General features: G+C 36.7%; 1 protein-coding gene across 2 annotated transcripts; it reads right to left on the reverse strand.

Annotated features, from left to right (window-relative positions):
* Window positions 1–1,316: 1,316 nt before the first annotated feature.
* Window positions 1,317–9,757, reverse strand: chst6 (carbohydrate sulfotransferase 6). 2 transcript variants are annotated; one of them, XM_067380541.1, is made up of 3 exons: window positions 9,659–9,715; window positions 5,521–5,592; window positions 1,317–5,396 (listed from the first exon to the last, which is right to left on the reverse strand). In XM_067380541.1, the coding sequence occupies exons 2-3, from the start codon at window positions 5,572–5,574 to the stop codon at window positions 4,185–4,187; spliced, it is 1,266 nt and encodes a 421-aa protein (XP_067236642.1). In that variant the 5' UTR covers window positions 5,575–5,592; window positions 9,659–9,715; the 3' UTR covers window positions 1,317–4,184. The 2 variants fall into 2 exon arrangements, with proteins under 2 accessions (XP_067236642.1, XP_067236643.1); XM_067380542.1 differs by lacking the exon at window positions 5,521–5,592 and having other exon boundaries at window positions 9,659–9,757.
* Between the last annotated feature and the right edge of the window lie 399 nt (window positions 9,758–10,156).

Consider the following 10,156-nt stretch of genomic DNA (forward strand, 5'->3'; position numbering starts at 1 on the left):
AAAGGGATAGATCACCCAAAAATGAAAATTGTCTCATTGCAAATAAAGATCTTTTTGATGAAATCTGAGAGCTGGTCTATAGTGATCTATATGTTTAAAATCTTAACATGTTTATAAAGCCACCAAGAGTATGTGATTTTTGCGTACAAGTGGTTTCAGTTGTTCCTACGGTTTTTCGTAATTTAGAATAATATTTAGAATGAAAGTTATTGATGAATCATGTAAAAGTGCTTGACCCGATCGACGCGGGTTCAAATCCGCCTTTTGCCAAACTCGCTCTTCTCCCTTTTCCTATCACAAATCAGATCGGAAAGGTATTTATAGTTAATAAAAACAAAGAAAATATTTGAAAAGTTGAAATAAAGTGTCTAACAAGTGTTTATAATAAAGTATTTATTGGGTTGGCATTGAGAATAAAGTCATTAAATTATGAGAAAAAAAGTCGTTAAATTACAAGAACAAATTCGTTAAATTACGAATTTGTTCTCATAATTTAATGACTTTTTTCTTGTAATTTAGTGACTTTATTCTCATAATTTAATGAGTTTATTCTCAACATCTTATCTCAACATTTTTCTTGAAATTTAACAAGTTTTTTCTCATAATTTAATGAGTTTATTCTCAACATTTTTTTTTTTTACTTTTTTCTCGAAATTTTACGAGTTTTTTCTTGAAATTTAACAACTTTAATCTCGAGATGGTTTTATTTTTTTATTATTGCTTGGTCCTAATCCTCTTCCGTAGTCACCTCAGAAGGGCGGTGTTGGGTCAGATATAATAATGATAACACTGTAACACTTTTCTAATTAAAACTTGTAGTTTAAAGTAAATTGATGGCATTACAGATCTCCCTCATGACTAAAAACCTTTTGTAAATTTGCTCCACTCTGATTGGTTTCTGCCACGTTGCCCTAATTACCCTCTGTCTCACCAGGTTGCCTGTTGGCGGCAGCAACATTGCTCAAAAAGTTGCCCTGTGTATCATCACCTTCATGGTTCCATATTTGCCAAATGTTTTGTGATAGAAGTGACATTTGGTCAGAAATGTTTCAATTTGTAACAGGAGAATGCATAAAAATTCAATAGCATATCGATGACACCCGGTGGCTATTTTTGGTACAGTGTCTAAACAAAATCTCATAGGAACTTCAATTTTTGTAACATCAACTTCAAATTTGGAACACAACTTAGTTAGACATATGCTTTCATTTGATAGCAATTTTAGAGTCAAATATATTTGATAAAATATACATTTTATATAAAATAAAAAATGTTTAGTACAGTGCATTTGATTTACAGTAAATTTAAACTTAAACTTCAGCAATAATCTGCTGGGTGTCTTCTTTAAAACTTAGGTCTGTACTCCAACGCATTCTTGAATTATAATCATTTTAGTTTGGAGAGTGCATTTTCATGTCTATTCTCAAAAATGGGGGTGACACTTAAGGGGTTAAAAACACAACAACAAAAACAACAAAAAGAAAAGACACAAAAATTAAGCAAATAATGTTTTGTTTTTTATAAATTGTAAAAATTCAGTTTTCTGTGAGGGGGTTAGGGTGTGGGTTTCGGGTCCTCACTTTCTGATACTCCTTTCAAGTGTGTGATAATGTAGGTAGTTTATTATCTTCCAACATATGCACATTACTACAGCAGGGTTTTTTTTAATGATCAGTTGTCAAAGAAAGTGTGTAAGGTAAAAAGTGGAGAAAAACATTCACAGTTTTACCTAATTTCACCAAACATGCAACATTGATCAATTAGACAGATTCAAACAAACCAGGTATAATGTTTATACATTGAACATGTGCAAACAACCACAACACCAGCAGTAATCATAAATCTAGAGATGACTTATTAACACCAAGCATAAATACTGACATTCTAAATGAGTACCATGATTCATTTTTCTTATTTCCTAAAGTCTGTATCTATATATTAACAACAACATGGATTTCGATGGATACATTGTCAGACTTCCCTCCTGAGCACATCAAGTAATAAAATCTATTTTGTTATGTGAAGAGACTCTTGATCTTTACCTTTATTTACACTTCAACTAATCAAAGTCATGGCTTGACATGTTGAATATAAATCAATGTGATTCAAACTTCAATAAAATACCAGCTCCCATTGTAATCAAACAATCTCATGAAACGGCAACACCTCAATCAATGATAATTAAAAAAAAAAAAAAAAAAGCTTACATTTGATCAAATAAGGTTCAGTAAGTGTACAGAGAAATTCTAGAGCACAAGCACATAGAATAATAAAAGCCCTTTATGTAAATGACAAACAAAGCAGTACCGTAGTACTGTAAAATGTAAAAGTGTGTCTGACATCCAGGTCCAGGTCCCAGACTTTATCACATACTGCTTTATCACAAACAAACATGTAATAAAATAATCACACAAAAAACCCTTTGTGTCTGTATAACACTTCATCAACACTTTTTTCTCGATGGTTAGTGATGGCTGAGCAGCACATATGGCACAGTAGTTTTGTTAAATTATTTCTGGGGGGTTTGGGGGCAATTATACATTTTCCAGTATATCAAGGCTATTCTTTTCAAGTATGTGGTGAAAAAAGTTTTATCACTTTTCTGAATTTGTTAGATAATATATTCAAGATTTTTAAGAGCTCAAAACATCTTTTGTTCTCGAGTCATGCGACTTTATGGCGTATACTAAAATGTATTTTATGTCTACGCTTTGAAAAATCCTGTATATAGGAGCTTTGTGGCATTGCTGCCAATTGATTTCAGTTGAAAGTAGCTAAAAAAACTGATCGCTAAATGTTGCTAGATGGTGTCATACTGGCGCATACACAGATCTTTATGTAACCCCTCTACCCAGGTCCTACTCGCCCCGCTCTGCACGGGCCTCAAACATGGGTCTCCAGCATGGGAGTTGGACGCTGTAACGAGGAAGCTAAAGACTGCAACCTCCAGCATCTGTCGCTAGAGCATCTCTTGAGATCAGAGGAGAGAGGTTTACTTGCACAGCAAATACTGCTGGCCTCCGTTACACTCACCCCCCAAACCTCACTCCCATCTGGGTCACGGCACCAATGAAACCCCTCTACCCAGGTCTTACTCGCCCCGCTCTGCACGGGCCTCAAACATGGGTCTCCAGCATGGGAGTTGGACGCTGTAACGAGGAGGCTAAAGACTGCAACCTCCAGCATCTGTCGCTAGAGCATCTCTTGAGATCAGAGGAGTGAGGTTTACTTGCACAGCGACTACTAGCTGGCCTCCGTTACATATATTAATATAAATATAGATCAGTGTCCAAGTTTGTCCAATAAGTTGCTAGATTTATTGCTAGGCTTTTGAAAAAAAAAGTCTCAAAGGGGGTGGGGTGGGGTAGTTGCTAAATCTACTGACAAAATCGCCAAATTGGCAGCACTGCTCTGTGGGGACTTTCTAGGGCCGTTTCAGGTCCTTTTTTTATGCTACATTTTTATTTCTGGTTCTTTCACCCATATATATTGTTGGATGTGTGTCTTTTTCTGTTTGTTTAGTTAAAAGCCATTAAGTAAAGTGCTTTTCAGCAACTTGTAGCAAGGATTCGACTTCAAAAACATCACATTTTTAAGAGTTGCATTTTGTTTTTTGGGGTCCAAGTCTGATTAAAGTGTAAATCCAGTGAGAACATAGACACGACGTAGTCTACAATCAACAAAACTCTTAAAAAAGCATAACACTACCATAAATCTATACATACAATCAAATATTAACTGCTTTATTCACAAGGACATTGATACTCAGCTTAATGCAGTAAAGTCTGCAGATAGCTGAACGTTTTGACGTTTGTCCTATCATAGATGCCTTCAACCCACATCTACTACGCCATTTTGAAATGCAGTTTCTTTTTAAACAAAAACAACAACACCATCATCATAATAGTTTTCTTGTCAATAAATACATTTTGAAGTTAATTATTGGACCATAATTTCTTCAAAAACAGCATCCAGTGGTAAAAGTTGTGTTAAGAAAGCGCTTCTAGTCTTGTTTAACAGAGAAGCTGGTCACTAGAACACTGCGGCGTCCACAAACGTTTTCCAACGTTTCCAACGAAATTGATTGTTCCAAGTTGATTTTACTTGACGCGAAGGAGAACAAAACTGTTGAACAAACTCCCCACGATTCTTCAGTCTTTAGGCATTTGATTACTGGGGCAACTCTATACTTTAGCGGTAGTGCTTTTAGAAGGTAGCCAGCTAAACTGATAGCGTTCCCGTGGTTTCATGAGGTCTAAATCCAGCATCTTTTGCTCTTTCTCACTATCCACCATCTGATAGCCAAGCAGAGACATGGCTCCTTTGCACACGTCCTGGATGCGCTGGACTTTTTCAAACGGTAAAGTGGTTCGCCAAGCCAAGGAGACGTCCTCTGCATTACGCGAAGTGATTTTGAAGGCCTCCTTCTTAGTTCCCTTGCCCTTGCCGTGAGTGATGCGGTAGATCCACTCCTGTAAAGATTCAGTCAGCTCCAGACCCACAAACTCATACATGGCTTCAATCTCTGCCAGCGTGTTGCGCACTAGATCCTCGTAACGTACCATTTTGTAGCGCCCCCGTAGGAAATCGGGTGGCTTCAGCATGGCAGTCTCATAAATGCGCACATGACTGCGGCAAATCTCCTGTAAGACACGGTAGGATCTATCCTTCTCCGGAATATCAGCCTGTTCAAGTACTACGGCGTTGTCTTTCAGCAAGGCTTTGACCGACTGCTCCCTGGAACGAAGTACCGCTCGCGGATCACGGACAAGATGGATGATGCGCAGATCCAGCGACTGGTCCCTCAGTAGAGGGTAAAGGGACTCCAACTCGAAGAAGCGAACCTCTTTTAACACTACGTGGCTATAAGTCTTACACGCTGCCTGCGCGAGCATCAAACCCCTTGTGTCACAGTGCTTTTTGCATTCTGGTTCATTGCTAATCTCATCGCGAGATGTGAGTAAACACGCGGGCGGAGAGCAGAGCGCGCGACTGTGGCTCCACATGAAGATGCGGGAGACGTTTTGTGGTTGGGGGATGTAGGAGTCCATCACTGACAAGTCGCACTGGAAGACGCTGCGAATCATATCACGCACTGCCATTCGCAAGCTACGTGCGCCGGTTTTCTGTATAGACATCCACACGTGCCAGGCTGGCTCCATCAAATAAAAGACATCGGGATGCTGGTTAAACACCTGGCCCAGGAAGGATGAGCCAGATCTCCAAGATGATAGCAGCAACACGTGCACCTTGCCCTCAGACAGAGAGATGTTTTGAACGGGTTGACGGCTGTACCAGCCATACAGAAGCACCCCTGCCACAGCCGGAATTAGCAAAAGGCTCAAAACAGTAGGCTTTGGCGCTCTCCACCGCAGCATACTGTGAACTTTATTCACCTACGAAAGAAAGCACAGCGACACTTCAATGGATCATTCATGACTGGCATTTCAATTTATCTATTCCTTAAAACCTTAGGGTTAGTTCACCCAAAAAATGAAATTTCTGTCATTAATTACTCACCCTAAAACCTGAGAGCTTTCGGTCCTTTGATTGACTGCCACGTAATTGCCACATTCAAGGTCCAGAAAGGTACTAAAAGACATTAAAATAGTCCACGTGACTGCAGTGGTTTAACCTTAATGTTATGAAGCGAGAAAAATAAAAATAAAATAATAATAATAATAAATATTTATATATTTATATATATATATATATATATATATATATATATATATATATATATATATATATATATATATATATATATATATATATATATATATAAAAAAATTTATTCAACAATTGCTTCTCTTATTGGCCAGCTCCTGTATCAGCATCAAATGCATGCGTCCTGCTGCTCACATGAACAGCGGTGGCCAAAACTGAGCCAGCATCTGATGTAGAACCTGGAAGCGCTGTATTGTGTTTACAATGTAAACAGCATAGGAGACTGACATGGAAGAGAAGAAATTGTTGCATAAAGTCATAAGTCATTATTTTTTTGTTTTTGCGCACAAAAGGTATTCTGGTCACTTTATAACATTAAGGTTGAACCACTGGAGTCATATGGACTATTTTAACGATGTCTTTACTACCTTTCTGGACCTTGAAACTGTTAATTATGTTGCAGTCTATCAAAGGACATAGAGTTCTTGGATTTCATCAAAAATATCTTAATTTGTGTTCTGAAGATAAACGAAGGTCTTATGGGTCTGGAACGACATAAGGGTGAGTGACTCTTTCCCTGCTAAACAAGGATTTTTCCGTTATTTATAAGAAAACGCTTCCCTGCTGAATACGGAATTATCTGGTTTCCATGTTTTCACTGTTACACACTCTGGGCACTATTACACATCTTCTCATTCAGTACAGAATCTCCCAAACGAAAACACAGACGAGGGAGATGCATAAATGAGCAATCTCATATGCAAGATGCATATGAAAAATAATGCAATCATAAACAATAAACAGCACATAAATAAAAACTGCGTTAAATTACGAATTTGTTCTCGTAATTTAATGACTTTATTCTCAACATTTTATCTAAACTTTTTTCTCATAATTTAATGAGTTTATTCTCAACATTTTATCTAAACTTTTTTCTCGATATTTAACAAGTTTTTTTTCTCAAAATTTAACAACTTTAATCTCGAGATGTTTTTGGTTTTTTTTTGTTTTTATTGCTTGGCCCTAATCCCAACTGGGCCTTTAATACAAAGGCCCAGTTGTTCAAAAAGTTTAATCAGAATTAGGGGCCATTTACACTACACAGTTTTCAACTAAAAACTTTTAATAAGTTTTGGCTGTTCATTTACACAACAACAGCGTTTTAGGTGCCTGAAAATGGGTTTCAAAAGTGCAAGTTTTTGAAAACGGTTTCTGTGTAAACAACAAAAATGCAAATCTGTGGAAAAGAATACAGCATTTTTAGTCATTTTTCGCAGATCTGTCTGTACTCAGAAAACTCAGTTGTTCAAAAAGTTTAATTTGGATCAGAATGATTTGGATTTGGAAATCCCATGTTTTCCTATCCAGGATCAGTTGATCATCTTACTTTTGTGCTGGATTTTCAAAGCAAAATTGGATTGGATCATCCTGATCCAGATGCACACTTTTTCAAAGCTGGATGACTAATGCTCTACGGAGCCCCTAAAGGGACATGGTGATAGAAAGATAGAATGTTTCACCTGAGAAACTTTGCGTTCACTCGCACAGAACCTTTGACTGGTTCATCTCTTATGATTGTGATAATGTAGTTTCCAAACAGTGATAAAAAAACCCACAACACTATTTTGAATCAAATAAAATATTTACTGCTGTTTGAGGATTATTTTATGGCACCAAAATCTTTTTAACTTTACAGTAGGTTACCGAAATGCTAAATAGCCTAATGTCAACTTCTAATTTATTACTTTAACAGTTAAACTAATCAAGAGCAAAAAAAAAAAAAAAATTATATATATATATATATATGTTTGTTTGTTTTTTTTTAATGTGTGTGTCCATTTTACATGATAAAAGTTTTATTACATTACATTTTTGTTCCTGGAATCCATCCTTCTGATGGAACCAGTATAATCCAATTTTTTTGGACCATAGCAATCCCAATCTTACAAAAAAAGTTTTAAACACTACATAATGATAATTTTATCCAGATCAAATCCAAAATTTGATTTTGTGATCTAATCTGATTTCAGAATCCTTTTGTCCTTTTTTGAACAACCCATAATCAAGATCTGATCCTATCTGACAGCCAAAATCTGATCAGATTACTTTTGAACAACTGGCCCTAAGAGATAAAAACAGCCCACTAGCAAGTTAACAGTTAGCTTCTCTGTCACACACCTAAATTCTACCTCAGCGAAACGATTCAGCTAGGATTAACCTTTTTTGTGAAAATTCTCTGCACAGTTCTCCTACTAACACTAACCAGCAGATGGCAGTGAGTCTACAAATGAGGACATAAAGTGAACACTGGTCATTAAAATAAGATTCAATGGGCTATATTGTCTAATGAATCCATCTAGGTTAAAATTAAACTAAATCTGTATCTAGGTTAAAATTAAACTAAATCTGTGAGATTTTGTTTACTTTTAACAACAGCAACAACAAAACAGACAAAGAAAGCTATAAAAAATATTTCCGATATTGCATTCAATCATATTCAAAAAAGAGAAAACAATTTAAATCATTGTGTTAAAAGCTGGCAAAAAGTGTAGAGGAACTCCAGAAGAGAAATTTAAAACAAAAGCTTTCATAAACACTCCTCTACTATACAAACACCGAAAACTCTTCCCTGTTGAGCTAACAATGACATCTGTTTAACTCATTCATTGATTGCTTTACCCACATGAAACCAATACAGATATGACCAGACACTGATAGATAGCGGGAATCTTCCCTCTGAAAACAAAACTCCCGGTGTGTTCCAGATACACGTTACTTTTAGACATTTATTTTAAAGGAATAGTTCACCTAAACATTTACCCCTGCAGAAAAATCCCAGCCTGGTCATAGCTGGTTTTAGAGGTGTTTTGGTTGACTGGGAGACCAGTTTAAACCAGCTGAACACCAGCTAAGCCAGGCTGGGAGACCAGCTAAGACCAGCCAACCAGCTTAGTCTGGTTTTAGCTGGATTTTTCAGCAGGGACTCACCCTCTTTCAAAACCAAACTCTAACACCTCCATAAAAGCTAACAATACAATTGTCATGCTATTTTACGAATCTTCTGATGAAATACAATGGCTCTGTGTGAGGAAGTTAGACCAAAATTGAAATTATACACCGAAATTGCCTCTGCCTCAGCTCTCCATTTGAACATTCAAGAAGACACTATAACTGTTCTACTATTTCTTTAACTATTTTGGGCTGTCTCTCACACAAACGTTTGTTTGGCTTCAGAAGACTTTGAAAATAAGGCAAATACATTTTACGGTTTTGGAGCACCATGGTGATAGGATTTTTATTATTGGGTGAACTGTCGCTTTAAGAGAGTTATACACCTGACAGGGAAAACAGATGGGAAATGAGGTGTGATAAATTAATAATATGGTAAGATTTATTTTGTTTCTTCTATGTGCTCCTTTACACTGACCCATTTGGTAACTAAAAAAGTTGAAAACGACATTTTCGACATTTTTTGTGTGAGAGTGAGACTCCAAACGAGCTGACAAGATGGACAGCATTACTCAATACTGGACACCATCATGACTCCTGAAACGCGTTTGCCTCGGAGCGCGCGCTGTGATGCCAAACAAGCCGAACGCGTCTCTTCTCCCAAAATGCTTAAAGATGGAACTAACGTTTTGGCACACTAGACACAAACAAACCACCACAAACTTTTGTAACGATTAATTTGTCGTGCCATTAAGTGTTTCTACACCATAATTATTGAAATAACATTATTGTTACGTCTAAATGCGGTAAACGTCGCCTGCTTGAGAATGAAAACGTTATATTAAGACACATGTGACTTCAAATGACATAGAGGAAACTCGGCTGCCATGTTCACAAACATCTATTCAAGAAACAGTAACACTCCCTCCAAACACATCATTTGAAGAGTTATCCTTTAAATACTTTAACTAAAATATATTATTATAATACTGTATGTCTACAGTAGACGCGTATATTAGTAAAGCATAATATTATACCTTACCTCCTGTTTAGTAATGTATCCGTATTCAGTGTTAAAAAGTTTCTGTCATAAACTCTCTGGATGTGGGGAAAAAAAGCTGAGACGTGGCCTTTAAGGGTGATTGACAGGAGGTGGGCGGAGCTATCTGCCCTCATCATGTGTAAGATGAACTGTTAGGAATACTAAAATGACATCAACTTAATAGACACCTTGTCTTCTATGTCATTGTGTTAGGAATAAAAGCTTAAGTTGCAAGTGTGTGTATTTATATAAACTAGTTTTGTAGACTCCTAAAGACACACACTGCTAACTAACCTAGCTGCTGTATCTGATAAGTTTTTTCTAAAAGATATAAGAATATACACCAACTAAATGTATGTAAGATATAAATCCCCATATTTAAAAAGAGCAACATGTGGCACATTGTCACAAAAAGGATGAATAAAACAGGAAAACATTACATCTGCATCCTGTCCATTGTGCCAAACTTCCTGTTTGATCTTACTGGTGGACATACAA

This window comes from Chanodichthys erythropterus, chromosome 24 (genome assembly GCF_024489055.1).
Source record: "Chanodichthys erythropterus isolate Z2021 chromosome 24, ASM2448905v1, whole genome shotgun sequence".
NCBI classification, from domain to species: Eukaryota; Metazoa; Chordata; class Actinopteri; order Cypriniformes; family Xenocyprididae; genus Chanodichthys; species Chanodichthys erythropterus.

Excerpts from the sequence above, each read along its gene's own strand:
- chst6 (XM_067380541.1), bottom strand. The coding sequence starts at position 5,574 with ATGTGGCAATTACGTGGCAGTCAATCAAAGGACCGAAAGCTCTCAGGT. Across the intron at positions 5,397-5,520 it reads GAAAGCTCTCAGGTTTTAGG|GTGAATAAAGTTCACAGTAT; the intron begins GTGAGTAATTAA and ends TTTCTTTCGTAG.